Consider the following 16,173-nt stretch of genomic DNA (forward strand, 5'->3'; position numbering starts at 1 on the left):
GAAAGAAAAAAGTGAAAGAAGCCCTAAATATTACAATTCCTTTATCCCTTTTGCTTCAATGTTTTACTGTTTGAATAATCTAGAAGTTTACTAGAACACACTGAGAAGCAACAAATGCAAAAGACCATTTGGGGTGACTGTGAACCCGCTATTACATTTGTTGCATTTGGACACCCTTACACCCTATGTATTTAATTGAGATACAAGTTATATCTTTCATACACTCTCCAGTTCTACCTGGGAATCCCCATGCTAACAACTTTTCACATGAGATTGCTAGTATCTCAATCATTCTATGTTTGAAAAATACCCATAAGAACCCAAGTATTCTCCTGAACTAATGAACATTAAATTCATTCAAACCACACAACCATCTAACTCGGACTATTTCCCATTTAACAGCTTAATGTCCTTCAGTTAATGTCAGCAATCTACCTTGAAAATTATCTCCAGATTTTAAGCAATTCAGGGAAAGAGAGCTTCTAGTCTATTTGCGTGAATGTTATTAACATCCAGAGTGGCTCTAATAGTTCATCAAGTGCTTATTACTGGTTAGACTGAAGTAGATGAAACAGGTGGCTGTATCAAAGATGAAAAACCAGCATGGCTTATACCTTACACTGCTACTTCTCCCTTCCCAGAAAACACTGTTTAAATGAGCCAGCCCCAGCAGTCCTACTGAATCAGGTTCAGCTCTTTCTTTAGGTTCATTTCCTTTTCTTTAGATGCACACTTCCCTCATGCACTAGCTATGGATAAGAACGAATACATTTTCTTCAGCCCTTCTTTTCTCATTCACTCTAGGTCTTCCCCTAAAACTCTTCCCAGAGATGTAGTCAGCCATGGATATATAGACAACCCTGCTCTTAAGCACAAGTACAGCTGTTTTAATAAAACTCTGCTTGCCTTTGCTAAACTTCTTTCTCTTTTCTTTCTCTGGAAGTACCCTGCCCCAGCAGAATGATGTGCTTAGCATAAACTGCACATCTGCTTCACTTTCCCAAGGAGTGAATACATAGTCATGGGGCTGGTGAGCCCAAAGATCTCCCTATCTGCCCACCCAAGCCACAGCAAGAAATGAAGTACAGGTCTAATGTGGACTGCCAGGCTCTAGCAGCTGGAAACATCTTTTCACCCAGCACCCCCATGATCAACAACATGGAAAGGTGAGACAGACAGACAGTAAGAGCAAAAAGCGTAGGCCTGGAGCTGGGAGTTCTCCAGACATCAACACAGGTCATCAGAGGTGTTCCTAAAACTGGAATCCAGCTGTTATTGCTTTAGAGACTGGACCATCCTGCTTAAAATACTGGTACTCAGCAAGAGCTTCTTGTGTCCACTTAATCTGAGCAAAGCTCCTAGGGCTTCTTTGGGCTCAGTTCAGAGCTTCTTATTGCTCCAGCTGCACAGCTTCTACTGCCTCAGAGTACACACCTGTACCTGGTGTTCTGACAATCTGTCCTCCAACACCTGACAAAACAGCCAGGGGGAGGGCAGTCACAGAACTAAATCATGATCGTTCATTTCCAAAGGGAAGAGAAAAGGAGTAAGTAACACCAAGTCCAATAGAGCAGCTCAGAGCAACTAAGGGGACACAGCTGAATTAACAAATACCAGTACCTGCTGACACAGAGCAAAAGCAGCAGGTTTTCTTTGTGTCACAGAAAAAAATGCAAGCTAGGCACAAACACTAGGCTGCTGAGAGGTCGTGAAACGCGATGAAGGAAGAAAACATTACTAAAGAGAAACATGGATGGAAGAGCCAGACACAGAAACAAGCATGAAAGCTTAGTGAATGATCTCAGATCATTCACATGCCACTTTGAGTAACAACCTTGCATACTAGGCATAGTTACTCTTCTTTACTAAGAGTGCCAGCCTAGGAAAGTTGGTTTTGGCAGCCAGGTAGTAGATATACAGCTCACTCTACAGTGAAGCTTGCCTGCGATCGGTTACAGCTGCAGCAGGAAGGACAAAAGCTTTCAAATTTGACAAGGAAAGTTGTTTGAGTCTGTGCAACATTGCTCTTCATTTAAACTCATGTACATTCTCATCATATGTGGATCTTTCTTCAAGGAAGCTTTGAAAGACCTGGAGTCCACCTCAGCTGTACATGGGGAAGAGACACAGCAGAGCTCCATAGATGACATACACCAAGCACAGCAGCACAGATGCAGCATGAGTCTGCCAGAAGCTAATCACCAGGTAAAACCTGAGGACAAGAGTACAGTTAAGGCTCTCCTTCAGACTTTGCCACATAACCCTTTCCTTGGGCCCCCAGCTGGTTGGACACTGTAAAGCTATCTACTCTTTCCTTCAACCTGAGTAGAGGAAAATGTCTTCTAGAGGCAAAATCCACATCAATAAATTAGGAAAAAGCATGGGAGGAAGACTGCCCCATAAAGCTCACATGACCTGCATTGGCTTCTGCCAGCAAGAGAATAGATGAAGCTCACTGACCACTCAGCTGTAATCTACTTCATATTCTGATAAATGTATTTATTTTTTATATCAATGCTATACACTATAAGAATGCACCCGTTAGACAAAGAATACAATGATCAGGAGATACCAGCAGTTACTGAAAAATCATAAACACGGGGGAAAGTTGCCTCTTTACCAAACTCCAGGGTTTTCACCAATGATCTGGTAAAAGACAAAACCAGTCAGGATAGTGGAGTGGTAAATATTACAGCAGACAAGGCAGAGAGGAGAGTCATCTGGGCCCATAAGTGCGCACAGCTGACACAAATAGGAGATGCAAGTCATTCAATAAAATACAAAGTCAAGACACCTTCACCCACATCAAGGAGGTTACACTGGGTCTGGACAAGGATTCAGAAGTTAGAATATACAGGCACTTAACACTCATTTCTCATGTCACACTGTGACAAAAAGGTATTGCTCTTTTGATCTACTACCTGGAATTAAGAGAATTTGCCTCTCATGTGGCAATGGTATTTATTCTGTGGTTTACAGGTTCCTTAGGGCACTTGAGAAACCAAATGAAGAGGGGAAAGCTGCACAGCACTTCTAAGAGATTTCTAACTTATTTAAGACAGCTTTTAGGAGCTGACTTAAATTCGCTTTGCACGTGTCTGCAGATAAAAATTAGATGGAAAACTCCTAGGATATGGCATCGGTATGCTCAATAGCAAGACTCCACACATGGCTGGGGTGTCTGGATTTTACAAAGTAATACAGAAACATCAGAAAGGGTGCAGAAACTTCACATAAAGTATCTTACACTGAGAATCTAGGGTCTCTGTTGGCTTCATTTCTTAAAAATAATGTGAGAGGCAGACAATTACAACACACAAACTCCCTCACAGGGAGGGACTATCAGTTATTAGAGGCCTCTTCAATCTAGCACAGAACAACTTAACAAACCAGTTGTTGGAACCTAAAGGCAAACCGAAAGCAAGGCACCATTCCCTCCCACCCACTCCTTTCTAGTTTAATAAAAAAGTGCCAAAAGTGGTGCATCTTCCTATATTCAGATCAAGTCTGGCTGCTCTTACTGCTATGCTTAAGTCAAATACGTATTATTAGCACATATAATTCAGGAGACTATGAGAGACAGAAATGTCTATAATATACAGGAGGTCAACCTAGATGGATTTGCCTTTAAACCACTCATATGTAAAACCAGGCTTCTGCAGGTCAGTAAGTTCACAATAAGGTTGAGGGAACAGATGAGAACAGAAGAGAAACATGAGGATTTAAGAGTTCCAGCAGCTCAGTATTAATGGCAAATGAGCTCTTTAAAAAACCCAAGCTTACAAATTACAGCCAGAATGCTTTTTATGTTTGTCTTCAAAATTTCAACTTACCTTTTTCCCTAAAACACAGATTTAAGTTTTAACAAAAGCTAAAAGTCACCTGCATTTACCAGCTGTTCTGGTTAGATTTATTTTTAATTCACTTCTTTCACAGTTGCAGACTATATATATACACTGTTCAGCATGAAGATGAAACTCAAGGCTACAGAAACTTCATAGTGGAAAAGATTTTGGAAACACACAAAGTTTAGGTGAGACTGTCCAGCTGTTGAAAGCAATACGAGCCGCAGCTCACAGCAAAGTTTGTGGTTGAGGTATATTTTCCACAAAGATTTTGTCAGTAACTGGGACAAGAGGTGGCTGGGGACTGGTGGCTGGGCATTGAGTGCTGGCACTCCTCAGGCACTGGTTTGAAGGCGGCAGATGCAGGAAGGTGCTTCTGATGGTCAGACTGGATGGTTTAAATTCTGAGTAAAAACTACTATTCAGACTTCTAGAAAAGACACTGAGTTTACCGTGTGATATTACAAGTACTCAGTAACTGTGAAAAGAAATCCAAAGGAACACTATGTGCCAGAAGGGCCTTTTCTTGCTCAATAAGCTACATCAATTATCTGGCCATTGGATACTCTGCCTCTGTAATAAACTGCCTACAGCACAGATGGCAATCATGTCTGAACAGTATCAAAACTCAAAGCTGAAAATAAAAACCCCAAACACAAAATCACTCAAAGGCTTTGCTTTCTCTGCTTACTTCCATTGAAAATGCGTAAGCCTAACCACTCCCTTCTGCGAATCCTCATCCTACTAGCCTGTTCCACATACTCCCTTACAGAGAAACTCAGCTTAGACAAGGGCTAGCCAAAGGTTTGTCTCAGACAGACCTTTTTCATACTTTCTGTATCTTTATTCTGATGGCTGACACAACAGCATCGACTTCTAATCATCCATCTTAAATCAACATGGGTGCTCCATGTGGTCACCACAGCCAAACATTCAGAGCAGGTCACAGACAAGCAAGTTGGTTCATGCTGCATCTACAAAGATCTGTCTGAACAACAGCCCTTCTGCTATCGGGCATAACTAGTTTGACAGCCAAGGCAAGTCACTGCATGCACCAGCCCAGGCCATCCAACACCAGTATACATTCACCAAACCCCAAGTCTGTTCCCCAAAGAACATTGAGCAAAATTCCTCCTGTTTCATCTCCCCCTTACACTAGAGCAGTTTATAGGCCAAAACAAGATTTCATGTGGTCGAAGTGCTCTGAAACTCCATGGTGATTTAAGAATGTCCTGTGTAACAGCATGCCATTTCTATCTCTAGCAGACAGCAGGAATACAGCCCTGAGCAATCACACAACAATTTCAAATACATCAGCAATGTCCTTCTAGAATAACAAAGAACAGAGACACCAGTTTTTCTTTGTTTGAATATATATATTGCATATGGGATTTTTTTTTTTTTTATCATACTTTTCTTTTACAAAAACAACAAAACACATTGACATCTTGGAAACAAGGGCAACAGGTCTTCCCCACAAACCTCATGTCAGCTGGGGCATTTAAAAGCATCCATATCACAGTGATGAGACCCTGCAGGTAAATTCAGCAACATGCCTTCCAGAGCAAGGGTCTCTCCCTTTGGTTTTATTCACTAATCCTTACTCTGGCATGCATCTGCTAGTCTATCTCCTGAATATCACATCAGTCTTCACAAACAAGCAATAGCCAAGATGATCCCAGTCTCTCTTGGCTTCCCCCTTTCAATCATTGTAAGATTCTCTGACTGCAGAGAGCAAGTTAGCTGCTACAGGAAACTTTCTTGAAGTATTCCCCACAAAAAAAATAACCTCCAAAACCGACCTTTAACCTGAGCAATGCAGACTTCAACCCACTTGATGGAGGGAGGGAATACTGCTCATTACTAATTTAAGGATTCTTCTGTAGCTTCAGCATGCCCAAATCTCTTGCCACTGCTTACCCTTGTGCTTCAATTGTCTGCCGGTCTCTCTCCAGTATGCTAGCATTTTGTGGAAAGCTTTCTCTTACAGTTCTGACCCAACAGTGAGAAGTCAATCGGCAGGCTATCTTCTGTCTTCCTAGAACTGGTGGAATACCTCATCAATACTGCATATTGCTGTTAAATCAGCAGCTACACTGATGATTTTAACTGTGAAACCACACATCGGATTTTGTACATTTTCCCTAAGGTATTCATTTAGCAACAACCAACAAAAATTCAGTGGCAAAGATAATATACCCTCTGTGTTGCTTCTCTTTATTCATGGTTCAGACAGGGTTCATTAGTTTCAAGAAAAATACAGTGGAAACAAGGCAAAGCCTCTAGGAAATGCTTGTGATTTAAAACCACCCCAACCCCCATGCTGTTTAAGCAAATCACATCTTAAAACATGGTATAGATGAGTGTTTGAAAGTTCATGGTGCAAAATAGAGGGGGATGTCAAAACCTCCTCAGATAGTCAAAAAAACAGCTATCTCACCCTATACGTGAACAGAGTGATCTCCCTTCCCCTTTTCCTCTCTGCTTCCATTCACCCTGCAACAAAATCAATATATAGAGAACATCAGCAGCAGCTTTATGATAGGCAATGATCTTCTTTGACATCAGTCTGTGATAAGATCGTTGATTCTCTATCTTTAAATTACATCATGGCTGTGTAAATATGCAGTGATATCCAAAACGTGAACTCTTCACATCTGCTGTCGATACCTCAGCAAGATCCAGACCGCTGCCACAGCAAGCGCCAGGCCTGGCACAAGAACAGCTGCTAGAGGAAGCCCACCTGATTCTCCATCGCCTTGATGACCCACAGGGCCATTCTGTGGCTGCAACTACAAGGAAAAAAAAGTATTTACGTCAGAGCCCATCACAGGAGAGCACCCGCTTTTGTGCCAGGACCAGGTGGTTCTGTGAGGATGCGCATGATGGTTTCCCCACATACCTGTACATTCCACACATGGGAGGGCTAGAATGGCTTCGGATTGACTGAGCTTTACTGCAGGGCTCCCAGTCACTACCAGGCACCCTCATGTTTCTCTGCCACTTGGCTCTAACAGCTGGAGCTGGGTACATTTCATACAGCAGAAACAATGACACATATTCCCAGTCATCCCTTGATGCACTTCCCACCACACCATTTCGCTGATGTCTTTACAAGGAAAAGGACATCACTAATTCTCTTTGTTTTCTTCTTCTTACTTGCCCTGTACGCTAGTCCTAAGACTTTAAAGATCATGAAGTCCAACTGTTAACCGAGCACTGCCAAGTCCACTGTTAAACCATGTCCCTACATGTCCCATCTACCCATCTTTTAAACACCTTCAGGGGTGGTGACTCGACCACTCCCAGGGTAGCCCATTCCAATGCTCAACAACCCTTTCCAGGAAGAAACTTCTTCCAATAGCCAATCTAACACCCCCCCCCCCCCCCCCCCCCCGTGCAACCTGAGGCCATTTCCTCTTGTCCTATTGTTTGTTACTGGGGAGAAAAGACTGACAACCCCCTTTCTCCATCCTCCTTTCAGGAAGTTGTAAAGAGAGATAAGCCTCCCCCTGAGCCTTCTCTTCTCCAGACTAAACAACCCCTATTCCCCCAGCCACTCTTCATCAGGCTTCTCTCTAGACCAGCTTCACTGCTGTTCTTTGGACATGCTCCAGCACCTTAATGTCTTTCTTGTACTAGTGGGCTGCACACACATCTCGACACTAATCTAAGTGATGACTACTGAAACAACAAGGGAGTTCTGCCTCCAGTAAGATTTTGGCCTCTGAAACAAAGCTGGAAAACTGGAGAACTTGAGATTTTGTCTTCACAGACAAACCTTTGCCTCTGAGAAAGGAGATGTCTGAGAAAACACATCATACTCCAGCAAAACAAAGACCTGGGGATTTCTCCAAACTCACTTCTTCCATGATACTGACACAAACAAGTAATGCACGGATGATTACAGCTGTGGTCAATTAGAGAGGCTACAGTTTAAATAAAATCCTTCTATGTATAATTCACACTGAGCACCTGGACATCATATTTTTCTGCTTCATGATATAGAGGCCTATCAATCATAGAAACCAGTCTAAACTGAGACAGAAATAAACCTAAGAAACAGGTAAAACATACCCTGCGCTGAATTTTTAAAGAGACGTCACAGCCTGCATTCCTGAACAGTTCCACAGCATCCTTGTGCCGCAAATCCTTCAAGTCTCTGCCATTGACCTAGCAAAAAAGAAAAGGAAAACCAGCTGCTGAAGGGCAAAAAGCAAATTTTTAATGATGCAGCCTAGCACAAGAAGGAGATAAAATTCTTCCTTTTTCACAAAATGACGCATTTGGGGCATGATTAATACATTTATATTGTAGATGTATTTTTATATGTCGAGAGATAACACGAGAAACCCCAAGCCACAACACAGAGGTACTGAAATAACTACCTAGAAGCAAAATCAGAATAGAAGATGACAGCTGTGTCAACAGCAAACTCTTATACTGTTGCTTTACTGGCAGTAAACCACAGGTGAAATTCTGACAGCTAATGAAAATAAAAAAGCAGCTACAGCAAAATTATGATTGTCTTTCTCACATTGTTCCTTCTGCTGCTCTACCTTTGAAACCCTTCTGTTTGAAAAAGTGTGGTAAACGTACATTTAAAAGCACAGTGACATAACAGAAGAAAACAAAAGAAGACTTACATACATTTTGGCAGTCACTTGAAAGTGTTAGCATTTTTCTTAATTTAAAATAATATCTCATGGCAATAGGTTTTATAACCTGTTTGATTTCATTCACTAACTGATGACATCTATCCTAATTTTATTTTTTCATCCCCACTACCCCTAGCTGTATCCCCTGAGATCACACCCAGTGCCTCCTTTCTCTTGATATTTAGACTCCCCAAACACAAATACATAAATATTAAGCTGTCAAGAAAAGATAGGATAATATTCTCTATTTAACTTAGTATCACTTTCTGGATCAATAACAGGCTCCAACTACTGCAAGGCACTCTGTAGAAGCTAAATGATTACATGTGGAACATAATAAAAGGTATAAAATAAAATTAAGCAATATTAAAAGACTATGTATCACACTAGGAGAGGCTGCTTCTTCACCCAATCACTGTAAATCATATTGTCTTGTATGATTGCCAATTGTTTGAAGAACCAGTGGGACTAAACCTCAGCCACTTTAAAACATTTTTCTAGAAGGGGAACCAGCCTGTATTATTCCTGATCAGCGGAAGAGTTTTATGACCTAGAAGTTTTATAGCCTAAAAAGCCCCCTGAGCAAAAGGATCAGTAAAAAAAAAATGGAAACTTAAGACATAGAAGACCTTTATTTACATGTGTATCAATGACAATCTATTGTGAGCAAGAGAAGGTCTGATGGAATCTAAAACTTCTGGAAACCAAGTCAGAGGAAACATTAAAAAAAGACCTCACCTGGAGTACTGTGTGCAGTTCTGGTGTCCTCAACATAAAAGGACATGGAACTGTTGGAACAAGTCCAGAGGAGGGCCATGAGAATGATCAGGGGACTGGAGCACCTCCCGTATGAAGACAGGCTGAGAAAGTTGGGGCTGTTCAGCCTGGAGAAGAGAAGGCTGTGTGGAAACCTCAGAGCAGCCTTCAAGTATCTGAAGGGGGCCTATAGGGATGCTGGGGAGGGACTCTTCTTCAGGGACTATAGTGACAGGACAAGGGGTAACGGGTTCAAACTTAAACAGGGGAAGTTTAGATTGGATATAAGGAGGAAATTCTTTCCTGTTAGGGTGGTGAGACACTGGAATGGGTTGCCCAGGGAGGTTGTGAGTGCTCCATCCCTGGCAGTGTTCAAGGCCACGCTGGACGAAGCCTTGGGTGAGATGGTTTAGCGTGAGGTGTCCCTGCCCATGGCAGGAGGGTTGGAACTAGATGATCTTGAGGTCCTTTCCAACCCTAACTGTTCTATGATTCTATAAATGCAGCACCAAGGAGTAGTTCTGAGACAAGTCAAGAAGGCAGAAGAGACAGGCCCATGTGTACAGGCACTCATCTCCCTAGTGCTCAAAGTTCTACCCAGACCCCCAAGATAGCTCCTCCACAGAGTATGTTCAGCATCACCTAACTGTATTCATCAAACCTTCCCTCTCTGTGCGCTGCGATGGCAAACCCACATCTCATATCACATCACTGATCATCTCTGATCACAGCACTTCAAGAACACACAGGGAGGCAGAAGAAAGGGCTTACCGATAAAATTTTATCTCCTTCTTGTAATCGGCCATCAAGGTAAGCTGCCCCATCCTTTTTGATCCGGCTTACATAGATGCTGCTGTCATTGGAAATGTACTGCTGATCTGTCCCACCAACAATGTTGAACCCCAGCCCTAAGGTAAGCCAAAGAGAAAGCTGATGAGAAAAAGCTCAAATCTTCAGACATTCTTGCTGTTGTTGGAGACTGCACCCTCCCAGTTGTCCTTTTCTCTCCACCATACTAAAACTCACAGCACACAAATCTGTGTAATCCTTGCCAGCCATCACTGTCTAGAAAAGTTATTCTCATAAAGCTTATCTTGAAAGTAGAAAAGAGACCCCGAATGCTTGAGGGCCCAGATGCTTCATTCCATAAAGCACCAATGAACCCTTTTGAGATGGGCGTTGGGGAATACTTAGGGACACGCCATTGTTTTTGAAATGCTGATTCAGCCCTCAGCAGGAATACACCTCTTCAGCACAACAGGAAATGAAAAGAATGAATTCGACATTTCACAGGAGGCTATGGTAAATTATTACCTTTGAGCAACAAGAAATCATGCCTGACAAGTGTGTCATGAGCTGGAAAACAGAGTTAGGAAAGGTAAGGAGCATTAGATCCTGTCTACAGATGAGGAAGCAGGCAAGCAGAGCTGTGCTACCAGCTCGAGGTCACTCAGAGCCCAGAAAGATCCCCTTCCACATCTCAGGAGCTGGAATTGGCATCCTTCACCCCCATGAATTAGCTTAGATGCAGCTACTTCAAATTGTATATAATCACTTTGTTTTCTTTCAGGGATTCAAAACATGAAAGGAAATAAAGACAAAGTTCTCGGATTTAAAGCAAAACAAAACAAAAAAAAATACGCACACATTAAACAGAACTGATGTCCACATTTCTGTTATGTTTCATATTGTTCTTTAAAGTAAGCCTTGATTACAGATATCTAACTGGAACCAGCTGCTGGATTAAAGTGCAGTTAAAGATTAAGACTTCTTGTTTCATCAAAATTGAGAAGAATAAATTTAATTAAAATTGGAAAGCCATAGGTAATGAGACCACATTACCCACTTTGCATGCAGCTAAGTCTCTCAGTAAATAATTATACATGACAGGGGATGGGAAAGATTCCCTAAGAAGAGGCTTGCAATGAAGAAAGAAAAGTCAAAGAAAAAAATTCACCAAAACAACAAATATACAATCAAAGTAAATGGGGGAGGGGGAGAGGGAACCCTCTTTTTTCTGATATAAACCAGTCATCCAAAACCTCTTGTCAAGAACAGCTGAAGATGAATTCTCCCCATGTTCAGCCAGGTTGATTTATTTATTTTCTCTTTCTTTTTTACTTTCTCTCAAAGTTGGGACTCAAAACTCAGAGGAGAGTTGCAAATGAAAGTAAAACCACCTGGTGCCTTGCTGGGAAGCACTGCTTTAAATCAGTCATAGGAGATCAAAGGATGTGCTAGATGAGTCATGCTATTTTAAGTATGCGTCTAAAGCTAGGAAGTAAAGAAATATTAGCAGCAATATTGCCACACCTCCCCCTCCCTCCCCCACCCCCTTCCTGGAAGCTTCAAATAAGGAAGAAAATAGAAGAGGCAGCAGACTGAAGAAACACTGACATTTCAGCTAGACTATTATCTATTCCAAGAAGGGACAGCTATGCACAATAACACACCCTTGGATGGGAATTAAAAAATAAATCTGAAAATCCTCAAACATAAAATTATTTGCCATAAAACCAATAATCCGGGAAGAGGGGGAAATCAATACTGCAGACAGTATGCAGCTTAATCAACACTTACTAAAAAAGCCAGAAAGAATGAAACAGTTTCAGAATACATTCTCTCTTACATATATAAAAAACCCCAAATATATATATATATATATATATATGTATATATATATATATATATATATATATATATATATATATGAATTACAGAATCATAGAATGGTTTGGGTCGGAAAGGACCTTAAGATCATTTAGTTCCAACCCCCCTGCCATGGGCAGGGACACCTCACACTAAACCGTGTCACCCAAGGCACTATCCAACCTGGACTTAACACCACCAGTGGATGAAGCATTCACAACTTCTTTGGGCAATCCATTCTAGTGCCTCACCACCCTTACAGTAAAGAACGTCTTCCTAATATCTAACCTGAACTTCTGTTTATGTTTAAACCCATTGCCCCTTGAAAACACATATTTTGCAAGTTTTCACCCACAGTTGGACAAATAATTAAAAGTCACAGCATTGATAAGCAGAGGCAACATGAAATAGAAGTAGATCTTCATGACAAAAAGAAGCAGCAGCTCATGCTAGACCAACTTAAGTATTCACAGGGCTTGTTCACTGTGTATTTCCTTTCCAGCACTTAAACTTCCAGTCTGGCTAAAAATATCTCCCCTGTCATTCCTTGAGTGCTCTACTGTTCTTCTCCTTTCAGTTCATGCACCTATAAAAGCCATACAGCAGAATTAGGATAAAAGCAAGAGGAAGAAGAGAGGACACAGTGCTAAATCCCTACAAGGGATTTAAATGCCTACAAGGGACCAGAAGTAAAACAGCAGTTTTAAAAGCAAGCTCTGGGCCAAACTGGCCCTCCCTGAGGCTACAGACCTCCCTATGCCTCATTTAAACTCCTGAAACTTAAAAATCCCTCAAAAAAAAATTACAAAGTTATGATTGCAGGATTAGGGAATGACATTACAAACTGAACCAATGAAGTTACTTAGTTTACCATAAAACCAGAGTTTTCTGCCTAGTTTCACCCTAGTACTTCAGAAAAAGTCTGAAACAGACAAGAGACATACACACAGTGTCTTGCCATTGTACATGCATTCACCTCCTCAGCAAACTTTTGCCAGAGATATTTCGTATCAGACCTATTCTGAAAAATTGTAGTCAAAACTCCAATTAGAGAGATTCTGGGATTACACTGTGCTTTACAACTAACATTGTTGTGTTTCTTCGCAGAAATGAGTTATAGCTCACACAGTAAAAGTATCAAGGTTTTAAGGGGCTGTAGGACCTTCAAATCAAGTAACATAGCTAGAAACCTAACTAAAAAGACACAGCCCATCTTAATGATGGGACAAATGGTACTCCTGGTAATAAGATTTCAATTGCTATGGCTGCATTCAAGACTTATCAATCCATGACCCTTCAACATCACTTTTCAACCAGCTCAAAATTTTAGGTTCCAAAATGTATGGAAACAGCTTTCCCATCAGAACCAGCTTCATTTAGCATAGAATTTTCATTGAGAAGCATAGCTTCAGTAGCTTGAGCTCAAGGCTGTGCAGGCAGTGCTACGCAGCCTTCAGGCAGGTGCCTACTGCAGTGAGCAGAGAAGGCAGAGGGCTGCCCGCCAGGCTCACCCTTTGGGTGTTACTGCTGGCACGGGGGCCAGCCACCGACCCCAGCCCTGCACAGAACTACCTGCACTCCCAAGAGAGGAAAATGGCACATACACCAACAATGTGGGTGCTGCAGATCCCCCGGGGGACCTGCAGAACCAAGGCCGGGCAGCAGCCGCACCCAGCAGTGGTGCAGACAGAAGCGCTGCCACGTTTTCTCTCATGCTCATTTTAATTAAACAGCAGGCCTCACGCACCAAAGTGCAGCTCTAGCTCCAAAACCTCGCTGGAGCCTGCGGTTCTTTGGAGCCAGGATTTTGCTCCGGAGCTGTACACTTGGTGCTAACTTGTTGCACTTCTGGAAATGCCATTTGAATGGCATCATAAATCCTGGGAAAATACAAGGGTGGACAGGCTCCTCCAGGCTTCCGTGAGAGAACACACTGCTGTGAAAGGCAAAGCAAAGCCAAAAACATGCCCCACTCACTGCCCTATCACCTCTCCCTTCCAGCCTGCGCTCCTCTCACTCACTGCCCTGAAGCCCTCCCTAATGCTACCCCAAACACCACAACGCTGACAGCATAGGGTATGATCACTTTCACTCATGCTTTTCAAAACGCCCCCTTATTTCGGGTGTCCCACACGGCTGAGCGCCTGCCACCTCACTCGAGAGCAACAGGAGCTGCCCTGGAGATGGCAGGTCCCGGGAAACCCAGATGTGAGCTGCTCCTCCGCGGACACTGCTCGCAGAAGACAAAAGCCTGCCGCAGCCAGCTCCCCTTACGGAGGTCACGGCTCCCCCCGCAGCGCTGTGTCCGCCACGGGCCGTTGCCACGGGCCGTTTCCACGGGCACGCAGCGGCAGGAGAGGCCGCTGGGGCCGGGACCGTCCGGGCTGCCGCGCTGGTGCCGGGGAACGGGCACTGTGCTCACCGCCGGGACCCTCCCACCACCGCCGTCCCGATGGGGATAATGCTCCCCCGGCCCCACCGCTGCCGCGCTCCCAAAGCGGCCTCCCCGCCCCGCCGGGGGCTGCGCAGGCCTCGGCGCGGCTGATCCGGCTCGGGCGCCGCCGAGGCCCCGGCCAGGGGCAGCTGCCCCCAGCTTACCGGAGGATCTGCGGGTGAGGTTGATGATCTCCTCGGAGAAGCCGCCGCCCGCCACGCTGCCGTTCATGCTGCGGCCTGAAGGTGAAGTCGGCTCCCGGGGCGGCCGCTTTCGTTTCCTCGGCCGCCGCCGGAGGGCCACGCCGGGGAGCGCTGGGAGTTGTAGTCCGCGGCCGGCCGCGCCGCCCGCTGCCGGGACCCTGCTGCCAGCCAGCGCCCGGCTCGCTGCGGGCACGCGGGGAGGAACGCCGGGGCCCAGCACCCGCCTCTGCCCGCGGGGCCCGGCCCTCCGAACCAGCCGGGGTGCCGCGGCGGCTGCGCCATCAGGAGGGGTGCCGGGTGCGCGCTCGGAGAGAGGCACATCCTGAGGGCGGAGGGCCCTGGACGGCCTGCGGAACGGGGCTTCTCGTTCCAGGGCTCGCGATGGGTCTCCCGGCACAGGCAGGAGGGGGCCGTGCGCTGGGGAGCCCTCCCTGCCTGCCGGCGAAAACGGCACAGCCGCTTCCTGCCCCATACATCAACTTTGCCCGGCACCGCTGTGCTCCCCAGACCAGGGTGGGCTGCTTGCGCAGTTAAGCAGCAGGAGAGATGTGACCTGCTCACAGACCTCTTAACTGGCCACACAGCAAACACAGAATCATAGAATCAAATAGGCTGGAAAGTTCTTTAAGATCAGCAAGTCCAGCCTTTACCTCACCACTGCCAAGTGCACCACTAAACCGTGCCACTAAGGGCTTTATCTACACGTTTCTTGAACATTTCCATAGACGGCTATTCCACTACATCAGATCAGACAGTTACAGGCAGAAGCAAAAGCCCAATGCAGGCAGGTATCATGGACAGCATCTATGCCAACTCCTAGTTATCCTGCAGTGCAATGCAATGGTAGCCCTATATTCAGAACCACAAATAGCACTTGAACTGCTGTACTGACCACCAATGCTGGGAACAATACATACTTAACTATGTCTTGAAGAAGGTACTCAGTTTGAGGATTTGGGAAATTTCCTCAAAACTCTACAGAACAGATAGTTACCTACATATAAAAGGCAAAGCAGTTCAACTTTAACAGAGGAACTGCTTTAACCTGGGGCTCCTTAACCTAGGACTCCTGTACCTGAGGGAATTCTTAGGAAAAAGATAGCAAGGCAAAATTTATCTTGTTTATTTCCTTATTGAATTTTATCCTCATCTATTTCAGCACAAGCTGCAAGTGTAGCAATACAGACAATGACAACAGGGAACAATGAAGAGGGCTTGGTGCAATTTAATCACCTGCTTGGTGCTATTAGGACAGCCACATCTACACAGGAACTTTTCTGATGAAAATGAGGGCCAGGTGCTCTGATCTTCAACGTAACCCTAGCAGTTTGTTTTGTTCCCTATTGTAGAGCAGATAAACAAATATCTTTTGACTGTATTCATTCCAAGATTATTTGCACTTATGGACTCCTGAATTTAACAGGGAGAGACAGCCTGGGTGCTATGGTGAAATCAGAAACAACAATATTTTCAATGAGAAAATCTTAGGAACTCGCATATTTTATACAACACATGCTAGGTTTGTTGGGACACATGCTCATCTTGCTCACATGGCCTAAGCAGAAAAAGAAACAAAATGCACAGAAATACTTCTGCCCAGAGCTTGCTGAAAGCCTCCTCCCATTTAA

At 44.1% G+C, this 16,173-nt stretch overlaps 1 protein-coding gene across 1 annotated transcript; it reads right to left on the reverse strand.

Moving 5' to 3' along the window:
• Positions 1 to 5,200: 5,200 nt before the first annotated feature.
• On the reverse strand, positions 5,201 to 15,003 carry SYNJ2BP (synaptojanin 2 binding protein). The gene is made up of 4 exons (XM_065686798.1): positions 14,507 to 15,003; positions 10,031 to 10,167; positions 7,923 to 8,018; positions 5,201 to 6,637 (listed from the first exon to the last, which is right to left on the reverse strand). Exons 1-4 carry the CDS (start codon positions 14,571 to 14,573, stop codon positions 6,497 to 6,499), a joined length of 441 nt encoding a protein of 146 aa, XP_065542870.1. The 5' UTR covers positions 14,574 to 15,003; the 3' UTR covers positions 5,201 to 6,496.
• Positions 15,004 to 16,173: the final 1,170 nt, after the last annotated feature.

This window comes from Lathamus discolor, chromosome 6 (genome assembly GCF_037157495.1).
Source record: "Lathamus discolor isolate bLatDis1 chromosome 6, bLatDis1.hap1, whole genome shotgun sequence".
NCBI classification, from domain to species: domain Eukaryota; kingdom Metazoa; phylum Chordata; class Aves; order Psittaciformes; family Psittacidae; genus Lathamus; species Lathamus discolor.